Source organism: Coloeus monedula, assembly GCF_965178545.1.
Source record: "Coloeus monedula genome assembly, chromosome: 1".
NCBI classification, from domain to species: Eukaryota; Metazoa; Chordata; class Aves; order Passeriformes; family Corvidae; genus Coloeus; species Coloeus monedula.
Genome location: NC_138781.1, coordinates 112,044,841 through 112,070,518, shown reverse-complemented (window position 1 = coordinate 112,070,518; position 25,678 = coordinate 112,044,841). Strand labels below are relative to the sequence as shown.

The 25,678-nt window shown below is 39.7% G+C and overlaps 1 protein-coding gene across 1 annotated transcript in view; it reads right to left on the bottom strand.

The window, feature by feature from the left end:
• LAMA3 (laminin subunit alpha 3) overlaps window positions 1-25,678 on the bottom strand; it is a gene marked incomplete at both ends in the record, with an annotated part of 109,949 nt that overhangs the window by 60,121 nt on the left and 24,150 nt on the right. Inside the window, 19 exon segments of the mRNA XM_082280189.1 lie at window positions 1,119-1,261; window positions 3,008-3,146; window positions 4,992-5,148; window positions 6,040-6,139; window positions 7,081-7,186; window positions 7,569-7,621; window positions 8,839-8,938; window positions 9,826-9,865; window positions 10,268-10,356; window positions 10,360-10,378; window positions 10,380-10,392; window positions 12,908-13,042; window positions 13,888-14,025; window positions 14,156-14,197; window positions 15,254-15,316; window positions 16,742-16,873; window positions 17,880-17,970; window positions 21,712-21,830; window positions 24,794-24,909. Of these exon segments, the coding sequence (XP_082136315.1) occupies window positions 1,119-1,261; window positions 3,008-3,146; window positions 4,992-5,148; window positions 6,040-6,139; window positions 7,081-7,186; window positions 7,569-7,621; window positions 8,839-8,938; window positions 9,826-9,865; window positions 10,268-10,356; window positions 10,360-10,378; window positions 10,380-10,392; window positions 12,908-13,042; window positions 13,888-14,025; window positions 14,156-14,197; window positions 15,254-15,316; window positions 16,742-16,873; window positions 17,880-17,970; window positions 21,712-21,830; window positions 24,794-24,909 (1,795 nt within the window).

Genomic DNA, 25,678 nt, shown 5'->3' with positions numbered 1-25,678 from the left:
TCTATCATTTCAGAAAGATGGTATGAAGGCAGCTGCCCTCTGATTAGGGAAACTCTGAAGCCACTCTCCCATCATGTGCTCAGAAAGGAGCTTCCCTGCTTCTCATTAACACACAGCCAGATGCCTGCAGTTTTCATCCAGGAGTGCAATCAAGAAGCACACAACTCAACTCTGGGTGACTCCATACAGGAGATTCATGTATCCCAGATGACTTGATTAAAATATCCATCTAACCTATTAAGATGTGCTTTAAAAGCTGGTATATTTTTGTTCTGCCTTGCTTACTTAAATTATGATGTTAGTGCTTATGTATAGCAACTGCTAATGTGAGAACATGATGGGCTAAGATAATTAATACCTTTTCAAAGGTATTAGTAAAAAAACCCAGCACAAAAATACTGTCACTTTCATCAAGAAATATATTTGCAGGCTCTTTACTAACACTTCACATGGTATTCCATAAATTTAACACAGCCCCAGGCTTAATGACTAGAGACACTGCTTACTTTTTATCCCTGTACAAAATACATCAGAATTTCAGTATGGTGTTTTTGTGATTACACATATTTAAGGTTTTCCATAAATGACCACCTCAAACCATTTCTCTTTCTCTAGCCATTTCTTAGAATTGCTGCTAGAAAATTTTTCAGTTTTTCAGTGAATGAAAGGAGAGAAAAGATGGGAGGATAAAAGCAGTCAGAAATTGACCTACTCATAATGTAGCCTATCTTACAATACTCTTAGGAAGATTTTTTGTCAAGAAACTAAGGCCTGGGCTGAGCTAAGCTCTAGACACAACACCTGATATGTAAGAAATTACTAATTTTTGTGAGCATTTATGCTTTGTGCTGTATGTTAATAATAGTTCATCATTTGAAGGTACAGATTCCAGATAGACTTAAAGTCTGTAAGCAGAAGAAAAATTAGAGCAGGAGAAAGTCAGGGAAGAAATAAGAAAAAAGCAGAAGTGTAGGTTATCATAATTGTATTCTGCTGCTTATACTCTTTTTACTAGTGCTGAATTTTACTTGCTTGCAGGGTTCTTCCCAGCAAATAACTCCAGAGCAGTAATTTCATGACAACCTTCTAGCAGTTGTTTTCCTCAATTGTTTTCTTACCAAGAGGACTTCCTCTGCCATTATACTGACAGTCCACGTGCCTGGAACCAGTGAGAAAGGCTCTGTGGAGCTTTTTCCTGGGATTGTGATAAAAGAGGGCTCCTTGCTGGGTGGGAAGACAAACTCTTTGCTCTGAGCAGCCCCTGCCAGAAAAAAAAAAATCAAGTAAAAAACATATGTGACTGTGTAAAATGTCTCTACTTGCTTAGTGAGCTGGACTGATAATTTGATCCATTAAACTTTGTTTGACAGGAGCTGATCAATGCTTTTCAGACAATATGCATTAGAAATGCACTTGACCACAAACAGAGCTATGCAGTGGTTGTTGTTTTCATTCTTATTACTCTTGAGCAAACTGGTACAGAAAAGCAGAGCTCTGCCCCTGTAATGACCAGACCCCTGTAATGAGTTTTGCAATATTCTGAAATGGTCACTTTTTCGGTTTCCCCTTCCATAATTTTCCATTCAACCTCTCTCTGCACTGACTCTCAGTATGTCCAGCTGACACAAGACCTGTTCTTGTGTGACTTTAAGTCAAATACTCCAGGTATTGGAGGGTCTCAGTAGCATCTAAAATGTTTACTTACAGATAACTTCTAGGCAGAGATGATGGGCCAGCTGTGGGTGCCCCATCCCTGGCAGCATTCAAAAACAGGTTGGATGGGGCTCTGAGCAACCTGGTCTAGTGGAAGGTGTCCCTGCCCATGGCAAGGGGTTGGAAGTGGATGATCTTTAAGGTCTCTTCCAACCCAGACTATTCTGTGACTCTATGTACTACAGAAATACAGCTGTAGTATGCTTTGTCAAATAGAGGTCATGAGGATCAATTGTTATGAATATTAAAGGTTTCCTCTTTGAAGACTCTGGACACAGACAAAATCTGGTTCCCTGTCTCCCAGTCACTAGGAGCCAGTGATGACTACAAACTGCTGCTGCCCTGCTGAATGGTGTCTGTGAAGTCTTCAGTTTGGTCTTACTTGAACTACTAAAAGGATCTGTAACTTTACTCCAATCAGTAAGGCAGGAATAGTAAGACATAATTCTGCATATAGGCTTGGTATGCCCCTACCATTCAAAGGATATGGAGTACTTATCTTTTATCAGGGCCTGAAAGTCATCACATGTTTTCGAGGTCTGTAATAAGAACTAACTTGGTAGACTGGGTTCATCATTAAACAAATGTTAATCATTGAATGAAGGCAGAAGCCACATTCAAAACTTGAATATTAAAGGCAAGTAAACCTAACTAAGTGTTGTTGCCTCTTCTTTAAAAGCTTCATAGAACCCACAGCTCAGAGCTTCCACCAAGTACAGGACTGAAAATACTGAGTGTGGCAAACATTTGAAAAAAAACAAGTGTTGATTACTACTGCAAGCAGGGGTTTCATGCAAACACAGCCACATCAATTTCACAGCAAAAATGTACGAGGAGAAGCACAAAAGCACTGACACTGTTAAAAGTGATGCCTTTTAAGCAACATTAAAGACTTGACTTAGGTGCACCTTGGAAAGCCTTCTCTGATCTAACATTCCCCTGACCTGTTGCACTGCTGAGTTGCACCTACCTGCTCCGGGCTGAGACTGACAAGCAGATATGCGACCAGATAATGTTTCATCTCCAGGGTTAATATACCTCAGGATAATGCGAAATAAGTAGAGGTTTGATTTTTCCACATTCAAAGTTATCCTCACTTCATTCTGAAAAATGGAAGTTAATAAACAAAAACAGCCATAATGTGCTGAATAGAGGAACAGTTAGAAGCCATGCAAGCACCAGACTAAAACCCTACAAGAAAAAGGTTCATGCAGACAAGTATATACTGGAAGGGCAATGCTGGTGTATGACAGAGGAAGACAGGGAAGCCTAGTGAGAAAATTAATTCACTTACAAGTATAATTAGTGCCAAAATGTTTTCCCTCAGCAACTGAGATCTTCCCTTTAGAGCTTTTTGAGCCCAGGCTGACATAGCGGAGGACTAGGTGGAAGAGCTTAGGGGAAGCCACAGTGATAGGCACAACCACCTCTGGCTGGGAAAAATAAAAAGAAAGGGAAAAAGGAGGAAAGGAAAGTACATTACTTGTTACCAGCACCCAGAGAAAGAAAAACCATTTGGCAAAGACAAAAGGCATGGGCAGCTTACAAAAGAGCATAGAACAAAATCTCTTGTGAAATAAAACTCTTGTTGAATACCAGCTGATCCAGAAGGACACAGAATGGCTGAACTAACATGTGTGTTGATACCTCACCTTGATACACAGACATTATTTTACTGTTATTCTCCCCACTCATGCCATAAAGGGGGCATATGGTATCAAGGGCTGCCGATAATCCTGCCTTTCCAAGGAATAGGCCACAATCATTGATCCTAGTCTGAGATCCCACAGCATGCAGACACCTCAGATTGTCACCATAGTTCTGATCCTCTACCAGATCCTGCAGCTGCTTAGAGCTGCAATACCAAGAATGCTGTCCTTGTCCTGGGGCTGAACTGGCACCTCCAGACCCACAAAATTCTCAGCATTCACACAGCCCCATTATTTAGTTTTCAAAAAACTAAGAGACATGTTAAGGGTCCGCGGTGGATTCGCAAAAGACAGGATTGGTGCAATCTCATGAGTTTGGTTTCTTTCTTTCCATCCTAAATCCTAAAGCTCCCCTCACTACCCAGCTCCCACCGGTTCATCCATCACAATCCATGTGCTGTCCCTTTCCAAGCTACTTGTGGCACAGCAACCTCCCCACCACTGGGGTCCACTTCCCCAAATGCAAACGATTTCTCTGTTTCACACATCTAAGAACAGAATAAAAAGCCTGTACAAAATGCCACTAGAAAAGAAATGCAAAAAGCAGCTGAATTAGAAAGCAGGCATTAAGAAATCACAGATACTGAAGAGTTGCCTTAATTTATGAATGTGGAATAATACTGAAAATTTAAAAAATTATCTGGGATTTAAAAGACCCCAAGACCAAAACAACAAAAGAAGAAAGACTGAAAAATGAAGAACATAAAGGAAATCATTGTGCAATGGTTATGTGCTTATGTCTCATGCTACAGTGATTCATTAGTCCCCAGACAAATGGAGGCTGGACACAATTATACCAAAGCAGTACTTTCAAGATGAGTGAACAAATCCCATTTATTACTCAAACCTAATGTTTTAAAATCCTGCCTCACTTGATCAGCAGTTCAGTCCAAAGCCAGAAGCTCCATTCTCAGAGAAATTATGGTGACTTTCTACCTGTGATTTACTTATTCCCTCAGCTATTGTTTAGTTTATTCATAGTCTGTCATGAAATTAAAATAAATGTTGCCAATACAACCCTGCCCACAACTTCCTTTTACTGAACCACACACTTTCTTTTTTGCTGTAATAATATATAATAAAAGCTGGCACCTTTCTCTTCTTTACCCAATACAAGATGACTTCAGTGACAGCACTGTGATTGTACCTGAAAATCTTATGGACAGAGACTGCCACAGAACTGTGCAATTCAAATTATTTAGCCAAGCATTAATCTTCTGCTGTTTCTGCTGTTCTTGGCATGACAAGAATTTCTGCACTTAGTATTAAAGACTTTAAAGCTATATGTTCCTTTCTTTACACCTATCTCATAAAAAAACCAACCTCAGAGAAAATCTCTGATGAAGACACACTTGCTGAAGCAATGTGCAAATGACCTGACAGTAATACCAACACTCACTAATCCAAACAGCAGCATAGTGCCAAACGGCTTGGATTAGTGAGATCCTGTCCTTTTTTCTGTCTTTTTTCCATGACCTTCCACACACACAGCAGCACTACAAAGACATATGTGCCATGCACTTTTGTTTTCATTTTCACCCCAAAGTCTTGAGTGAAATACCAGCTTACTTGTATAGAGGACATCAGGGCATATCCTCTCCAACTGAAGCTAGGAAATTCCTGAGGATCATAGCCAAACCGAATTTTCCCTCCTTCGACAGTAGCACCATCTTCAATCTCAAACTTCATGTGGTGCAGATCAGGAAAAAAATAGTTTCTTTCAGGCCTTTCAAGGAGAAAAAAATCCACAACAAATCAACAAAGAATTACCAGTCATTTATGATCTACATCTAAGGGCAAAAAAGCAGTGGAAGGGAGGTGATCTGCTGCTGACTGAGGAATTCTGACAGCAGCTTGTAGATTCAAGACACCTGGAAAGAGGGATGCAACGAGTCTTCTTTCCAGAAGCTTTTACAGCTTTCATACTTATTCCTATACAACTCTTGATAGATATGCAATACTATTGCAGAACTGGTATTGGTTATTTAAGGAAACAAGTCAGAAAAACTTATTAAAATATAGGAAGGAAACTGCCCAGGAAAATTAATATCAATAACTAGTGCAATTTACCAAGTTAATTGTGGTGATCTGTTCACCCATTCCTTTTCCTATCCCATGTTGCTCCCCCCGCTTTCCCCTGTCCCTAGCCCTGGCCCCTCCCTCGGGCTCTCCCTATTGGTTCCTGTACCCCAACTCTGCCCATGTACCGCCCCTGCGATCTGACAAAACCCCCCTGCACCCAGATTAGGAGGTCTCTCTGCCTCTGGGGATCACCAGGACAAGATGTAATCATTAAAAGTCCTCTGAAACCCTCATGGAGGGTCCCTTCTCGCCTCCTTCGCCGTCACTGTGCTGCAGAGCTGACAGGCACCGGAGTGCGGGGCCATCCAAAAGGACTACGGGAGGGTGGAATGGCTGCCCTGCCCTAAGCAGCCCCGCTGAGCTCCCAGGGAAAGCTGCAGCTTGCTAAACCAAACCTAGCACTGCAACAGTTAATTATCAACAAATCCAAAAAGAAATTTGTCACATGGAAGTTTAACAAGGGACTTATGGACAGTTTCAAAAGAACTGTGCTGAAGCTCTACCAGGAGCTACCAGGAGCCCCAGCTGGACTCACTCCCGACAGGTCGTGCCCACGACGTGTGGCCTGCACTGGCAGCTGCCCAAGGGCTGGGAACAGGCTGGGCTGAGGGATCCTCCAACGTCACACTGGCAGCCTGTAAGGCCAAGAGCAAAAGCCAATCAGAAAAAGAGTAACAAAAGTTATCAGAAAACACTCCACGGCTTCACCTAATTAAGCACCATTAATGACTCACTTCCTCCTCCCAGAGCCTTTTAGACTCTTTCAAACACAACTTAATACATGTGCATAAGCTGCAATTATTTTGAGTTTCCCATGTTTGTGCCTGTGGTTTTTTTTAATTTCTCCTTAGAATGTAACAAAAGTCACTTTTAAAAAAACCTCAAATAATAGACCATGCCACATTGCTAAATGCAGGGCTGCAGTTTTGCAGAACAGCTATTCGGATGTTTTCCTAGCAAGTCAAAATTTCTGCAGCAATATCACAAATAATAATTATTAAAAAAACCCCCACAAACAACAAAATCTAAAACCTAACTTTAAAAAATTGCAAGATGTCAGTTTTTCAAAAAGTCTGGTACCCCAATATTTAATCTATCTGACAAAATTACAATGTATGTGTTCGTATGCATATTTTCAACTGACACTGGACAACAATATTGAATGGCTTTCTACAGGAGACAGGACATGTGGCACCAACTAAAGGACACCTCTAGTAACGAGGTATATAATATGCTGTACTAAGGAACAAGTATGTCAAGGCTAAAAATTTCAAGCTGGATTGAAAGGCTGAGTGCTCCTAAAAAAGTATTGATGTCACAGTCTAAAAGCACCCTGTTTTCTAAGACATGCACATAATGACTGGGAAGCACAGCGGTAACATCTGCCTTGTTCCTTCTCCTGCTGAAAGGCAAAGAGGAGTCACACAGATTACAAGTAACTACCAGCACCAGTGGCACAATGCTGTGCACATGGGTAACCCAAACATCCCCATTCTAAAAGTATAGCCTAGGGAATTCTAAAGACTTCTGTGCTAAGTGCAAATGTTCCACTAGAGATGTCCTTTATTCATTTTACCTTGGCAGCCAAAGTAATTCTTTTTTTCAAGAGCATAATAACCAGCTTCACAAGTGTCACAGGAATCTCCACAAACATTAGATTTGCAGTAACAGTGCCCATTTTCCTGTGAAAAAAAAAAATTTAATCAAAAATGTTTCAGTACCTTTCCAGAATTTTAATCTTTCAGTACTCTGAATTCCCACTAATTCTAAAGAGGAAAAACTTTCTAATCTCAACAAAAAAATCCCCATTATCTGGACATTATTTCTGTCATTTATCATCTTCAATAAACAGACTAGAAAATACATAAACTCAAGAAGACAAAAATTTTTAAAAGCTTTATATATCCCTAGGATGTATAAAATTGATTATTTGCTGTATAGAACTAGCTGGTTTATGTTCAAAAGCAATAAACAGTACTAAGATTTCTACCTTAGAAAATGTTACAATAATTTATCTTTACAATAATCAATTTAATGAATATCTTTCTTTTAATTTCACTTTACCTGCTGACATTCTCCAACTCCACTTAGTGTTCCACTCACATCACACTGGCATGCTGTACAGATGAAAGAAAAAAATGACACCTGCATTTCATCTTCTCGTGATACTTTGCAGGGAAAAACCCCACAACCCTGGATCTACAATTTGGAGTCAAAGTGCCACAAGGTGGATTTTACTCTGGAAGGTTCAGAACAGCAGACAGATAATGGTATGAGGTGAGAAGAAAAAGAGGAGAAAGAATGAGGACTTCTAAGTATGTGTGATTTCCTGGTGTGTTTTAAAGTGATCTAGCTTGTATTTGACAAAAACCAAGTATTGAGTTTGAATTGAACAGAATTTAGTTTGAATATTGAACAACTTGAACAATTGTTTTCTTTCATAGAAACATTCAGACAATTGATACAAAACAGCGTCTTCCAGCCAGACCAGCAACTTCCATTCTGCAGTGATACTCTGGGACCAAATCAACTCTCCATATGAATAGAAATGGAGAAAATATTGCAGGGAGGAGCTATGCTGACCTAGAAATTTGGAGAAACCCAGTACTGACTCTTTGACTGAAGGCAGAGAAGATGAATTATGTGAAAAGTGCGGTACTTAATATTTGAGGAGTTGTTTAGTATTTAGAGATCTAAAGTAAAAAATGTAATGACACCATTATCAGGTCTAAAGCTACTCATCCTATCTAAGTGGCTGTCGTGGTGGAATCTGTTCCAAAGAAAATAGTTGGAGAGAATCTTTGAAGATTTTTTTATCTTTACCTTTTTTAATCTTCATTATCATTATCTGCCTGAAAAACATATACTCCCTGTTGGAAAACATTGACAATCACAGATTTATTATTATACAGATAAAAACCATAACAGATTTGTCACACCCTGAGGCCACAAGAAGGCTTTACACTGCAAGTTAGGAAATAATATAAAGTGAAAAAGCACCTTTTTTCTCAAAACAATGAGCCAAATTCTGATTTCATGGTTACAGGCAAAAATCCTGTCTCTCTCCAGTAAATCTGCCATAGGGCCATCTGAAGTGAACATCACTGTAACTTCAGAGCACACCCTGATTCAAGTGTGCAAACACACATGAAATTATGGGCTGTTTTGTGAAAGTAAATGCTGGTATCATGGGTAATTTGGTGTTACAATTAAGCAGCATGAGAGACATGCTGTTAACCAGAGTTGTGAAAGTCACAAAGAGCAGCAAAGATAGTGTCAGAGAAGGCATATAACTACATTTCATAAGCCAGAAAAACGAGTCATGAAGCCATACCTGTACATCCCTCGGGGTTTTCTTTGGCCAGGTTCCAGTACAAGGGTTTGCATTTACTGCAGGTAGGACCTTCAACGTTCTGGAGACATTGACAATATCCCTAACAACAGAAAGGAGCTAATATGGGTTCTCCTGTTTCATAAAAAACTTACTGCTCTTTACTACTAAGAAAAAACTAATATTGTTAAGAGCTCATGTGGTTTACTGACTTTCACAGATACACAGGTCTCAGGCTGATTCAGACATCTTAGATTTTTGTCTCATACTATCAGCACAGGATTATTCCACCCTGCATATTTTTCATGAATCTAATTTATTCTAAGGGTCCCAAAGGATGTGCTTTCCAATTCTTTTATAGCCTTATTAGAACTGCTCTGAAGTATTAACCGCATTGCACAAAGTATAAACCCCATATTTTCTTAAAAACAATAATTCATTTTCATAGTTAGTCTTATCTTTATTGGTGGAAGACAGACATAACCCTATACAGGAGCCCTACTATCCATCAGACTCACCCTCTAGGTGGTCTTTGCTACACATTTAACAATGACTGTGATTTCTGGTAATATGCAACCACTAATAACCATCATCATATTAATAACAGTAATAGTGGAACAGCAACAAAGATGTAATGATTTTTCAAGAATAACTTCATGTTGAAAGGCCTGTTGCAACCCAGAACCAGGTCTTGGAGACATGCATAGGCTTATAGCTTCATGTATATGTTAGTGTTAAGAGTACACCAAAAAGACATAAACAGTATGCATATAAAAATTAAAAAGCCCCCACCCTTGACAAGGGTTTGCACTGGTATGACCAAAGAACAAAACAAAACATTTATTTCTGCCCATACTCTGCAAACAAACTCGTGCAATTCTTTTAGAGTCTAAGAGCAGGCTTCAGGGCTTGAGAAAGGAGTTGGATGTGTTCAGCAAAGGTACATAAATGATTAACATGCACTGTTAGCTGCAATGGCAGAATACTTACAGAGTGAGAACCAGCGCTACCTGCAGGGTCACACTCGCTGCTGATACCTTTATAAAACAAACACAGTGAAAGACCTTTTGAAAACAGAGCTGTGGAATGGAGTAGTGAAGAAGCACAATGTGGCAGGTGTGAGCTTGAAAGGGCTTTTTAATAACGTTACCTCGGAGGGACTCAAATACCTTAAACTCCAAGACAGCAGAAGCCTTTAACAATTATTTTTTAAATGTGTATTTAGCCTGATTTATAGTATTTGGGTTTGTATGCAAAGCAGTCACTTGGAAAAACAGAACACTAACCTATGGAACTGACAGACATTTTCTCAAAGTTCCTGTGCCATCAAAATGGAAATCTTTTAAATGGACATATATTTGAGAAGATTTCTTTTCTTCCGTGTTGCAGATATAAGAAGGAAAACCCCAGAAAAACTAGGGGAGTCTTTTACTCATGCAAGCAGTTGGGATAGCTGTAATATCCTGGAGCACACTGGTTGCATCTAAGCCCAGCATAGTTACTACGGCACAGACACCGCCCTCAAGGACCACATGTATTCCCCATCACAACTGCATTCTGCTCAGAGAAAAAAAATAACAGTTGCACATCTAAATCTAGAATTTGCCAAAAAACTTACCTTTGAATGTAAATCAATCATTTGCATTCAGAAAACCAGACAAACCATGATTTTACCACCAAAAATAAATATCCTGAAACAGATGGTTATTCTGCAATTGCCTCCTCAACCACTGATATCTTGGTTCTTGCAATTCTGTAATGCACAGCTAAGAGATTCAGTTTGATGCCTTGCAAGACACATGTAAGGGACAGAAATCCATCTCATATTTGGAAAGAATGTCACATGAGAGAAATACTTAAAAGAATCTTTAAAATATATACTCAAAGGATGTTGTCAACTATTAACAATAAACTTCTCAAGGAATTACCACTATTTTGGGCTAAGAGCAGAAGACAAGACTTCCTATTTTATTGAGATGATGCTGGAATGTTCTGTAGGGTCACACTTCACAGGTACAGGAATGGGACCCCATCTGGGCATCCCAGCTGTCCCAAGTACAAGATGAAGTGCTGTAGTTAACCACTTGGAAGTTACAACTGGCAGAAACGGCTGACTGACATGAATATAAAACAAACACTGTCTTCCTGTTACATGTTCATGTTTCTGGTTCTCCCTTTTGGTTCCTCTTTCTGCTGCAGTCAAAAACATCTGACTTTGCTGTGTTTACTTTAAAGATGCTTGGAAAGACACAGGACTTGCTAGGAAGTTAGTATAAGAGAAATACAAATACTGAAGCTTCCAAGAACATCACCTACACTACAGTCCCCCATCAACTGGCTATTGCATTCTCTCCTAATTTTAGTATTACTGTTTTGTTTAAAGGCTTTGTTTTGATACCACTTTATTTGAATAAAGCTTCTATTGAGTTCAACAAGCTAAGACCAGAGAGATCAGTTCTAGTCACAGCAGCCCAAAAAATACAGGTCTGTCTCCCTTTTGAAGATGACAGCTCTTTACAGGAGTAGCAGGCTGGGCTGCTCACTTTCCACCACAGCTTGCAGCATGCTGTGTTAATTTATGTTTAAACCCATGGCAGCTCCTTTTAACTGAACAAACTGTGAACTGCAGCAGTTCTGAGTAATCCCACTGACTGTATTTTCAACTATTTTTATCTGTCTTTTACAATTTGTTTTTGCATGCTCTTTTAAGCTTTTATTTCTCTTTTCAGCTTTTGGTGCTCCAAGATCAAACATATTCAATATGGGTTTGATTTGCTTTAAGATTGCTACTTGATTTTGTTCTAGGGAAAAAAAAAAAAAAAAAGGTTATTTTAAGACCAGTGAACAGTGTGTACCAATGCAGGATCCTGATTTTATGTTTTTCATTAAAAATGTTCATCTACTCCAAACCATAAAACCCACAATTATGTGGTAGGTATTTCTTTATTCCACCCATTTTGTTTGGTAACACAACACAGTCTGTCTTTGCAAGGTGCCACAGTTAACCCCAGCTGGCAACCAGGTACATGCAGCCACTCACAGCCCACTCATGGGATGGGGAAAAGAGTTGGGAAAAAAGGTAAAACACAGCACTGTACACAGTATTAGGAATAAAATTAACTCTACCCCAGCTGAAACCAGGTCATAAGGGCATAAAGAATTCTGCTGTCCATTTATCAGAGATAAACAACTGCATAAGCCCAAAGGAAGAAGACTGACATAGCCAATAGCCAAAAATAACAAGAGAGAAGAAAGCAAATCATAATGTTATACATAAATCTTGTTAATCAGTACAGGAAAGCACATACCAGAACTCTATAATACTCTATATTCTTTCTCAATGGAAAAATCACTAAGGATTAAGGGCCCCTCTCTCACTCACTTTAAAGGCAGATAAAACCTAGGGCCAAGTAGGACTTGATGGGAGTCCTCGTATGCACACAAGACCATTATGATACTCAAAAGTTATACTCCATTAATTTCCCTGTCTTGTAAAAAAGCAGGCTAGTCCTTGGTGGGAAACCCCATAGAGATCTTTCATGTTTCATGCCTACATAGAGAGAGGTTGGGTCAATGCCTGTCAGGTGATCTTAAAATGAGTGAGAAACCACCATGAAGGGCAAAACGAGGGCTTCAGATTTTCAGATTTACAGAACACACATTTTACAAGGTAGCAAACAAAGACCCTCTGCAAATTCAGACCGGTGCTTCACAGCTCTGCTCTGCTGGTTCCTCAGCAGTCAAGTGTGCCCTGTTGCTGTGGGCCTCCATGTGAGAACAGCTTTCAAATGCTTTGGTTATTAGTAAGACAGCTGTGCTGACTGAGGGTACATCAGTCTGACCATGAGGGAAAAAAAAAAGCCTGTGAGGAAAAGGACTATATAATTCTTCCCTACTATTGAAACATGCCTGAAATTGGAGAATTAGAATATATGAGGATTTCACTGTAGAGCAGAAGAGGGAGTTGCCCATTTGCTGCTGTGAACGTTGCTTTGGCTGCTGTCCTGGAAAGCACTCCTGTCTGCCTTTTCAGGGGCCTGTTTGATGCTGTACATGCAATGAGCAGCCTTACCTTGACAGGCAGGGAATGAGTGGTGGCCAGGCTGGCAGCTGTCACACTGAAGTCCAGCAACCCCTGAGCGACAAAGACACCTCCCAAGAAAATCGCAGACTTCAGGCTGGGTACCCAGCAAGTTACATTCACACACTGCCAATGAGAAAAGATACTTCAGAGGCAGCTTCTGCACAGGCACAGGCTCTCTTCTTTTATCTTTCTTGAAATAAAAATATATATGGAAAAAAGAGCAGAAAAAGCAACTCCCTGCTCCCTGATGCTCAACAGAACCACAATTTTCCCATCAAATTTATATGGGTTCATAACAGCTTTTATTGATTGCTCACATCTGTAAAAATTCAGGAACAAGGAAAACATTAATGAAAGAGCATTGAAGCTGGCTCAAAGTTCAGTTATCAGTGTCAAAGCACTACACTTGGCCTGGCCCCACTGACAGTCTGATTTATCAGTCCCAAGTGGTATGCCAGCTATTGAAAGTAGTTCCGTCACTTCTGGGACTGAACCCAAACAATTTATGGTTTAGATTTGCAATCTCAGGTGAGAGTGGTTAATAAATTGCCTAGAAAGACAGTATAGAGACAGTTATTAATGTTCAAAAACAGTCAGTTTTCTAGTATTGATTAGATAGGGTAGCTTGGTGCATCAAAGTGAGGTTGCTAACTTATATCACACACAATAAAAAAAAAAATTCCAAGGATAAGTAACAGAAATGCTTCCAAAGTTATTCTAAGTTTAATTAATGTTACTAAATCCAACCACAAACTAGAGTCTGGAAGCTGAATCAAACAGCAGACAGCAACCAAGGAAAGGGGGGCATTTTTAGATCAAAATCTTCCCTTGTCACATTATTCTCCTTTTACTTGTGTGAGTTTTGGGACAGCCTGCTATGAATACATGTCCATGGCAAAATAACAACACCCTTCAGGATAAAACTTGGTGTTTTGGATATGCTTGCCAAAAGGGAATGTTTGGCTTACCCTGGCAGAAGGGGTACTGAAAATACCCAGCTGCACAGGTATCACAGGAAAAACCCCCAAATCCAGTTCGACATCTGCACTGCCCGGTGCTTCCATCGCAGTCACTGCCCAGCACTCCTGCACCATGGCACTGGCACGCTGAAGAGCAATTTGTAAAGAAAACATTTGCAGTATTATGATCTTAAAGCTCCTACTTCCCTTGGAAGCCAAAGGCTGGCATTTATGCTGGAGCACAGGCTCCAAGTGTCAAAGAAACGACATCACTTACGCAGACACTGGGGGCCAAAATACCCTGGTTTGCAGCCTCCTTCTAGTTAAAACAGGAAAGGAGAAGAAAAAGAAACAAAGTTAGTGCATCAAATCACAGAATTCCTTATCATTTTTCAGAGAAAAACAGATCAGTAGTTGGTAAATATTACTCTTGAACAAAAATACCCTATTTGTATGAGCCTTACATGCAAATCTCATTTAAAAAACAACCTGTAATTGTGCTTAGTCTAACAGCACAAACTTACTACTTCTACAGAAACTTCCTCTTAGAGGCAGCTGCCTTTCTTATGCCTTCAAATTCTGATGCTGCTCATTGTAAATAGCTCAAGATGTTTTCTCCTGTTATATTTATTCACTTTCCTTCAGAGTTTTCCTTCTTCTTCCCTTTAAAAATTTGTGAGAAAAGGGGATATGCAACAGAGCACACCGAGGTCTACCAGGGCAATTATTTTGGATGCTGTACAAAGGTGAAGTGCATTATAAGTATGCAAATGATTAAGTGCTAGCTGTGATGATGTCTCTGTTGTGCAGTATGATAATACAGACTAAAAAATGTAAGCCCACCAAGGGAATCATTGTGTAGAGGCAACTTTGCAGTGAGCTGAAAAAGAAATATGAACCTTTCTTAGAAATCAAAATCTTTCAGTGCCAAGGGCAATGTACAATTTGCCAGGTGAGAGAGGACAGTCCAGAGGCAGAGGCCAGTTAGCCTGAAGAAAGAGATTTACACTGCAAAGCAATGGTTGTTGTGTCAGAGAGCTGTACATGTCAGAAAGTCTTGATGGATCTGTTCTTAAGTGCACCAAACAAGATGGTCAGCCCCTCCTGCAGATGTTTGCCGGAGGCTGGCCGAAGTTACTTTGATCCATAACTCTTTCTGGAGCTAGCCCACTAAACTGCTTAGTACAAACATGACAATATGATGCACTTCTGGCAAGAACAGAGGTTCTCTTGAAAGATAAATACCAACAGAGGCAAAACTACTACATAAAGATCAACTCAATGATTCTACAAAAGACCAGGCGCCACTAAAACAGTGAAAAACAGCAACATGGGGAAAAACAATGAAATGGGGAAAAAAACACCAAGAACTTGCCTATTATGTCACCAGCCACAGCATCTCTTGGAATCGAAGAAGTAAAAGGATATACAGGAGTATCTTTAAAACAAAAGAAACAATGAGGTATTTGAAACAAACACATTCATTTCATTAAAAATCATGACAAATAATGAAGCAACCTCCTGTCAATATAGAGAGCACGATATGCATATGACTCTAGTAACCAACTTCAGCTTAGTTTTCTTTAGTTTTCTTAGGAAAGAGATAAGAGACAGTGTACTTTTGATTTCCAATTCAGGTACAAACCTCCCTTCTCTAAAAAGCAGCATGAAAGGCCAGACACCATTCAGAAATGCCACAAGGTTGCTTTCCTGCTCCCTATCCTTTTACGCAGAAAGCTTTCTTACACTAGACAGCATTGTGAGAGTTATCTAAGGAGCTCCATATTTACGTCACATTTCCTGCTTCCAGCTGAAGGTCCATCTCTTTCTGTGTGGCATTACCACTTGATACGTGAACTGCCATAAGTTATGACATGTACAGTACATCTTAGGAGCTTTTACTTGAGAGTCCTCCAGATTGCTGGATTGTCTTTCCCATTCTTAAACATTCTTGCATTGAGATAGAATCCAAAATCAATGAGCTACAAACATCCATGGGACTTAGATCAATGTCTACCTGAGATGAACTTAGGTAAAAATGTTGGATTTCAATCATGAGGATATAGGAGATGTGATAATCTAGAATGTACTGTACAGACAGGATTTATTCTATCACAGACATTGAATTCAGACAACATTCAATTTTCACAGGGTTTTTTTCCTTTGTTTTGTATTGTTTTCTTGTGTTTTTATTGTGGTACCTCTCTTCTAGTCAGACCTCAGATCTGGTCCCAGATCAATCCTTGTTTTTTATCAGCTGTCAGAAACACACTTCTTTCTCCTGAGGGCACAAAACATCCCACTGATGCATTTTTGCAATCTTTTCATGGAGTCAGAAGCTTTTATGCAGCAAATACAATCCTGATGCTACATTTCCTGCTCAGTTATTTTATACATAATTTTTTATGGGAAAAGCATTGTTTATCAGAGAGGCAAGATCCAAATCCTAGGAGGTGTCAAGGAGATCACACACCCATTTGCTCCCCCTCATTACAGACATAGAACTACTTCCCTGTCCAGGTGGTCTTTATCCCCACAAATCCTGACACATGTTTAAACAATTTGTTCAGGGCTTTAGGACTAGAGTTCACAACTTACTGAGAATAGGCTGTAAACTTGATGTCTCCAATGAATGCAGAATTGTGAGAATGCAGCACAATCTCTTTGTCATTCAAGTCACTATCATTTTGTTAAATAAACCCAACTCTCTTCAGTAGTATAACAACTGATTTATCAGAACACATAAACATGTGAAGCTGAGATGCCAGATGTTTTTCAACCAAGTCAAGAGGCGTGAAAACCATTAATTCTTTAATGCACATTTAAAATACGGAAAAAGGGGCAATTTTACTTGTATACTTACAGACACAAAATGGATAACCATAGAATCCGTCAGCACAGCGTTCACAGTGGTCTCCCTGGAAATTCTGCTTACAGAAGCAGCGGCCAGACCCTTCCTCACAGCCATCTGCATGCTCCAAGTTACAACTGCAGGCTAAGTAAAAGCACCAGCAATTAGGCACTCTTTGGAAAATAATTAATTTGCCTTTTACAGCAGCGCACAATGGCATTATAACAATAAACCTGCAGATGTGAATGACTCATTATTTAAAGAGTTAACATTTCCCAAGTACTTACATATCACCAATACATCCCTTAAAAGGAAAACCCATGTTATTTTCTTAGAGTGTTCAGGGTTTTTTAATTCCAAAAGCTGCACGTTGTTCCTCCACAGGACTGCAGCAATTTTCCTGTGGCAACCACTCCTCTGTCTCCATGATCTAGGCTAAGCACCACACTATTCCCTTTCACTTACACACTACATGCAACACTATGACCACAGCTCTGCTGACTTCCCACTCCTTTCAATCCCCAAACACAACGTAACTGTAGTTTCCTTCTACCTGTCACATGGCTCCTTCAGCCTGTTCATAATCCAACATCTCGCTCTTACCTATACTCAGTTCTTTTTCAGATGTTCTATCAGTAATTACCCCATTGTATCACTTATTAATCAATGGGCTCAGCACTGCATAAGATCAGAGTAGTTACCCTTGTGACCTTTTGAGCTACAGAATAAAATTTTCAAGTAACCCAAGAGTCACAGGATACCTCACATGTACATCAGAGAGCTAAGAGAAACAAGATCATGAGAGCAGGAGATGAGAATGGCTTCCTGGAGGTCCTGAGATCCTCCTCACTGTGGGGTGTATTGCAGCACCCCAGGTTTCCATCATCCTATCTCCTCAGTACCCTTTTACGGCCTACTTCCTCTTATTATCCTTCTGCTGTTCTCAAGATTTATGCTCATATGACACATAAGTTGAGAAGAATACAATTTAAAAGCTTTAAAGTAACACAGAAATTCATTTGTAGCTATTCTCCAACATCTTTTGACCGCTTTTTCATTTTTGCCTCCCCAAAAGATGCACCCTATGCCTTGATTATAGCCCAAATCCCTCCAGCCACCAGGAGAAGATACTCCATAGAGAAGGACTCACGTATACAGCCACCGGGAGCTCTCACTGGAACACCGTAAGGACGATAGTAGCCTTTTGCACACTTCTCACAGTTGATCCCAGCTGTGTTATGCTGTGCAAAATAAAACAAAAGGATAATATGAGATAAAGAAAGGAACTTGGAAGAATTAAGAAACAATAACATCCTTTACACTGTTTCTATGTACAACTAAGAAGGGGAAAAAAGAATGGAATAGGACTGCAATAGACATCAATCATTATGTGGTGTTCTTTAACCACCTGTTGTCTACAGGCTTCTGAATTGTGGTATTCTCACATAAAGCACTATAAACCCCTCCTCCCATTAAAAAAAAAATTGAAAAAATATTGCTTTATATCATATAATATCTCTTTTTAGGCTACTTTCTTACTATGATGTATATATTGTTCAAGCAACTGCATAATGAATTTTTCCTTATACTGTATATTAATTTTCAAATACCTTGTGTCTAAGATCAGCAAGACCAAAATAAACCAAAAGCTGAACAGTGCAGTTCAAAACAGATTTTCCATTAGAAAAGTATATATCTCTATAAATAAGTGGTTTAGGCACACACACACACAAAAAAATCCTAAGCAATTTGAATTACAGCAGTGATGGCAAGTACTAGTTGAGTAAATCATGGTCATGAGGCATCCCGATGAGCTCATAGCCATGAGAGCTGGGGAACCAGAGCAGGAAGCTCTGCCCTGGAGCAACCAAAGCATTTCTCCCACCCCCTGTTTAGTTCCTCCTTAGGGAGTGTTGCAATTCAGGGCTGTGCAGGGACACAGCCTTTCCTGGATGGACTGGTGGGCAGTTCATGAGCAGGGCACTCAGGACTCTGCACATTCTTCAGTGGCTACTGGTGCTCACTCTAGTGGCACATCAGTGGCCCCAGCCCAGACAGAGCTTCAGGAGGATGCCAGAAAGACAATGCAGCAGGGTGCAGTTAATCCAGAAGTTATTTTGAATGTATGAAAGACAAGCAAACAAGACAAATAGCAGAATTACAGTTCTGGGCTTCTGAAAATCAGATTCGTCCTTGCTCAGATAGCTGCTTGACAAGATCCTGTGTGAAGTGTCCTGGGTGGGAACAGGGACCAAGAGCTCATAGACAGCCTCCTTAGAACAAGGAAGTTCTTTCCAATGTGCAAGCATGGCAGAAGGCCAGGACAGATAAACACAGAGTTCCTGACTGATCTCAAACTCAAAGAGAAAGTACATGGAAGGTGGAAGCAGGGACAGGCTACTTGGTGGCAAGACAAAGACATTGCCCAAACATGCAGTAGTGGAGTTAGGAAAGCCAAAGCTTAGCAGAGATAAAATGAGGAAGAAAGGTGAAACACAAAAAGAAAGATTCCAAGAGTAGAGCAGCAGCAAAAGAAAAGCTAAGGGGGTAGGGGCCCACTGCTCACCAGGGAAGGAGATCCAGTGAACAAATTATCTTAGAACATACAAAGGACAGGAAGGTGATGGGACACATCCAGCATAGTGTGCCTAGGGCAAAGTATGCCAAATCAACCTCATGGAGCTGTGTGATACCGTGACAGGTGCTCTGGACAGACCCACTCAGATGGTGAGGGACTGAAGCACATGCCATCAAAGAAGAGGCTGAGATGGTTGAGTTTCTTCAGCGTTGAGAAGAGAAGGGTGAATTTATTGCTCCCTACAACTGCCTGATCAGAGAATACAAAGGGGATGGACCCAGACTCTTAGGAGAGGTGCTCAGCAAAAGGATGAGAGGCAATAGGCACAGACTGGAACATGGAAAATTTCAGTTAGATATTAGGGACAAAATTTATCATGCAGGCAGTCAAACACTGAAACAGGTTGCCATGAGTGGTCGTGGCATTCCAATCTTTGGAGGTGTTCCAAGCTTGGAGGAATGAGTTCCTGAGCAATCTGATCTAATTACACCTACTTTGAGTAGGACTATGTGATTTCCAGAGCTCCTTTGTCATCATACTCTAAAGAAACTGATTCTATCTTCTATCTATCAATTACATCACTTCTTTGTTCAGGCATCCATTCCTAAAACGTTTCTTTCCCCTGACACAAACAGTAAAATTAAACTAAAATTAATGCGCTTTGTTGATGAAAACAAAAAACAAAAAACAAAAAACAAAAAACAAAAAACAAAAAAAAAGAAAGCTATAATTGGATCTATGGTAAACTCATTTAATCCACCTTAACTTCCACAAAATTAATTATAAACAATTCGTATCAGTCATATAACCAGGACTTGTAGATTTAGACTAATTTTGCTATTTTCTATCTTGGAAGCAGTATTAAAAGAAACGTCCTTTCATGAACAAAGAGCTGACAGAAAGGACCAACATGGGAAATCTTGCCAGACTGCATGAGCAAAGTTCTGCGCAGAAACATCAACTGGAACACAAAGAACATTTCTTCTACTCACATTAGTAAAAATAACTCTACTCTCTTCTGCCTGCCTTTTGGACAACATCTGATTATATTAAGAAGAATATGGAAAACATACTGTTCACTGGATATTTCCCTTTTCTGTTGCTTAAATACAGCTATATTTTCAAATGCACAGCATGGTATTACATAAATCATGACACACAGGTTTCACAGGAACATAGAACTGATGATAATTTTGTTGTAATGCAGAATTCTGGTCAGCTGCTTGTTATACATCAGATGACTTGACAACAAAAGGAAGACAAACTTCCAAGTAAGTCTGGATTTATTTAACCGTGAGATCACTGAACCAAAGAATAACTTAGGTTGTAAGGGACCTCAGGAGGTCAAGTAGTTCAGTCCCGCTCAAAGCAGAGAAAAGTCCAAAATCAGATTTTTATCAGAGTCTTGTTTGATCTTTCCTCATAGTCATTGCCAGAGTAGAACAAAATCAGAATGAAAGAAATTCTCGTTCTTTCCAAGAGCATGCTATCCTTTTATGACAGACACAGTGTAAAGTCTCTGATTCCAAATTTAAAACTTCTGATTGAATCCAATGGAGCCTCTAAGATAATTATGGGGCTGGAGCTCATTCCCTCAGTTTTCAGGGGAACCTGAGGGAATGACTTTGCTTGGCTTGGAGGGGGGAGGTGCCTAATGGTCATTTTCCTCTACCTAAGACATCCTTCCTCTACACAAAAGACAGAACCAACTCTTCTCACATAAGCACAGCAAAAGCCCAAAAGCCAACTATCACAACCTGCAATTGGAGAAATTCCTACTGAACAGGAGTGTGATTAAGTGCTGTAAAAGATTACCCAGAGTGCGTGTAAAGTGCATCCTCAGAAATTTTCAGAATTCAACTGTTTCTCAGTGCAGCTGGATATAATTTTACATCTAGCCTTGGTTTGAGTGTAGCACTAGTCCAAAGAATTTCAGAGGTCCGTTCTATGATTCTGTGCTTTCCCAATACCTATAACTTTCCATCTTGGTATAGTCTACATCCTCCTTTATTTCCAATGATGACAGAGAGCCCTCTGCCTTTTGCTGCAGTAAGGAACCAGCTGAGCCTGAGCTGGCATTTTATTTGGTTAATTTTACTTCCTTCTGTTAAGCAGGGAAATGGCAGAGTTTGTAACAAGAGGAAAGGGAATTTTTACAGTTGATTAAATTGTTACATTGTGTGGTTCTATTTTGATCACACAGGACTGAGCATCAATACAATTTTTATGTGTCTTTTACACATTAACAAGCAATGCTGAACAAGGTAAATTATTTTCACGCACCTTTTTCCACACTTTGAGTACAAGTAATAACACCATCAGAGAAATGGGCCTATCTGGACTGGTCAGACCCAAAACCACTGGTGTGCACATTTATTTAAACTGATCAAAATGACCTTTTTACCTGGCAGTTAATGCAGACTCCTCCACCTTCATAATGCCCATGGATGTTTAAGCTTTCTCGACGCTGATCAACATCAGCATCATAGTAGCAATCAGTGGCATGTCCATGGCAATTGCAGGCTGAAAAAGTAATATTCCAAGTCAGCTTTTTTGATAATGCTGGAATTTAGCAATCTCCAGCATTTACCTCTAGCAGAGGTAGAAAAGAAGATTAGATTTTTTTATGTGTGCATACACTCAGGCATACTGGAGTATACTCAAATGCACATATTTACCCATAAACAACTGGATTTTCATACCAGAAACATAGTACAGTAATGTAGACATGAAGAAAACATGCAGATAGTCTTATCAGAGAAGGCAACAGTTGTACCATCTCAAAACTATATAGTTATGCATAAACGCAGGACTAGGAAGCTCCAGAAGAATGGCCACAGCAGTTTTTTTTAAATTATCAAAAACATGCTCAAATGTTTATCTTATTTTTTCATGCCTCAAAAATACATCTGGACTGATGCAATGTGCACTAAACCTTTATTTAAAATTAACTATTATAGAAAAGATATATACATTTAAATAAAAAGACCTACACCAAAGAGCTCTCATATTCAGCTGTAGATACAGATATACCAGCAAACTTGGCTATAATATAATCCTGAGTAGTAACCAACCATAACAGCAAACCAAATAGAATAAATCAAAGGGCCATAAATTCATTCCATGTCCTCTTTTCTTCCTGATCTGATCTTCCTTCTTTGCTGGAGAGGAAAATGGGATGTTTTTTGAAAGAATGAAGAAAGCAAAACCAGGCTTCCCCAAGCATCTCGGTGCTAGTTGATCTTTTAATTACAGCTGCTTCAGCACCCCAGGGCAACCTTCCCAGGAAATTCCTGAAGTTATGACTTGATAAAGCTATTACTTCATGTTTAGGGAAATCCTCCCTTCATCTGGACTAGGGGACACAATACCCTGAAAGGTAATGGGTTACAGAAGGTAAGGGCTCTGGCCCTTCTTCAGGATGAGGGAAGCAAATGGGAGGTAATTCTTCCAAAGTCTATTCCCAGTTCCTGGTACAACTGGGAGCACAACTCAGGGACAACTGATTCTCTGTTCTTGCTACATAATCATACAGATGAGAAGAGAAACTAGATCATTCTCTGTATCTTCTCTATGTATTTTTCTCTGAAGAGCTGTGGATAAGGAAACCTTTTCCCAAAAATTACCAACCACACAGCTGAGGAGGTGCCCTGATATCAGGTTCTCTTATGGTCTGCTGACAAGAACTGGATAGGGTTCAAGACTGGGTTCCCTGGCCAGGTTGCAATAGCCTATGAAGATCTTTGGGTTTTCTTACTCATATAATTCTTCAAGAAAACAAAAAATTACACAATGAGATGCTGGCTTAAGATATTAAGTCAGAAAAGGAAAAAAAAGATAATATTATATATATATAAAACATATATATATATATACACATGTAATTAACAATGTAAATAAAACCTCCCTTGCCTCTAGGGCCAAACCATCTGTGAGGTACAGCTCAGCTATGTGTTCTAACAGCAATGGAAAATTGCTTCCTCTGATTATAGTAATAGCATTTTCACTGATAGGGGAATAGAACCCCCTTCTACCTCATCAAACACCTTTTCACCACTTTGGGCCATTTGCTGATCCATATGTACTGGGAAGCTCACAGCCAAATGTTGGGCTGATCCCTATAAGCTCCCACCAACCTCTTTCAAGCAGTTTCTCTCAAGGAACCTCAGGCTTCTGGAAAGATGAACAAGATTGCTTTAATTCCCTCACTCCAGCAAAAGAAGCCTGCACCTGGCAAACGTTCTCAGCAAATCACCTCAAACTGCTAGGAGCAATCCATACTAAAAAGGAAATTTTTTCAGCATTAGTTAGAAACGAAGTGGTTTTGGCTCAGAATCTTATAGATGATCCTCTATAAACTCATTCTTCAAAAAACATGACATTATTTATGCTCTTTGTCTACCTCTTTTCTGGCAGAAAATGTTTTCCTTTCAAAGAGGGGTACTTAAATGGGGTTTCAAATATTGTTCAAAAAATTGTGTCCCAACATGCCTGCCTCCTATCAAACATTTTAATCACACACAACCTCCCTCCCCCATCCCAAGTCATAGTACTGCAGTTTTAATTAAACAAGCCATCTCTTTATTCCTCAGACTAATTATATAGGTCCATCTCTTTGGCTTTCAGGTAAGGTTCTCCTGTTACCAGTTTGTACCCACTGGCTATGCTACTCTCAGGAAAGGCAGACGAGAAAAATAAATTGGGCCAGACACAAAGGAAATGGCTGTGCACAGAGATGGCAACCACCCTACCTGATTTCTGTCTGGGGGATGCAAAACACCCATGTGTGACAGTACACACCCATCACCAAAAGAGGGTCCATGCTGTCACTTTCTTTAACAAAATAATGAAACACAGGGGAACTGGGAGAAAGGCAAATGAATGGGCTTCTCCAGCTTGACTAGTCAGTCTGTAGGGATATCATACCCCAAACTCCCAAATACAAGGATGGGAAGAGGTACAAGTGTGGAATCACCAGGATTCCCCACCAGGAACACCTTTGTGCCACTGACATATGGTCAGTGAGGGGCAACTCAGCCTGAGAAGGGAGGGTCAGCTCAAGCACCTGTAAGCAGTGGCAGCCTCAAGCAACATCTCTGCAACCTGAACACCAAGAGGCAGGGTAATGGAAAGGAATATGCTGGAGTTGTAAAGGTGCCTGTAGTCTCTGCTCTGCTTGGAAATCCATAGCCTGTCAGCAGACAGCTATGACGGGGGAGGGATGTTGACTCAATGTTCTACAAAAAGTCTTCCACTTTTCTCATGTCATATTCTCACACAAATTAGTATTTTCACTGTTTAATAAGAAAGAAGAACATAAATAATATTCACTGCATTTTTCTGTTTTCTGTATGGAAAGAATTTTCTCTCTACAGAAAAAAGGGTGTTAAAGCATGCTGGTTATGTTCCATGAACATGTGTGCTACAGCTAATTCCCACCCTCTTGTCAGTATCTCTTTTAACCCACCATCTTTTTGGCTACTCACGTTCACATATGTTTGTGCTCCCAGCTGTTGCAGGTTGCCACTGTTTCTGATTATATCCAGGGCAGCAGTGATCACAGGTTTCCCCACAAGTGTTATGCTGACATTCACACTGAAACCTACAGAAGTGAAAGCCTCTTAATAAAGCTGGGCTTAATTTTTTTTTTTTAAGTTTTTAAATAAAAAATAATTGGTTTTTTCTTCATTTTACTGCAGTACAAGACTTACACATTGTATGAAAAGGACAGGACATAAACCTCACATGTAAAGAAGTCAATCAGTAATACTAGAATGTTTTGGAATTTTCCTGAAATTCTTCAAGATTGATTACTTTAATCATGTGATTATGGGTTTATTACAACACATTCCTTATAGAAAATGTTTATAATTGGATTCAACAGACTGGATTATGAAACTATTTTAGATTATTAAATCAAGTTGGTATACAGTAGTTTAGGATGTATCTTGTTTCAGCTTCGTTCCAAGGCTCAAGCTTGTTGGCCTACAGTAATTAAAATATTTATCACCTTTAAATGCATGCCTTCATAATTTTTCCATTATGCTTTGTTTACAATAATTTTATCAGTGTTTTTAATAAACCAAGATCATAACTTGATCTTGTTATTTTTAAGACTGTGCACACTATTCACCAATGAAATTTAGGGCTGCTTTTGATTTATTTAGCTAAATAGCCTACTTAAAGGGCAGGCTCTAATTGTGGGCTAGGTCTTACCATCCTGCATAGTAACTGAATCCTGGGAGGAACAAAGACCTTGAGACTCAGGAGGCGTTTTACAACATTCTTCTCTTATGTGTGTAGTCTAATAACACTGGGGCAGTAAGACTTTTGAGTATAACCATCCTATTTTCATACATTTCTCACCTTCT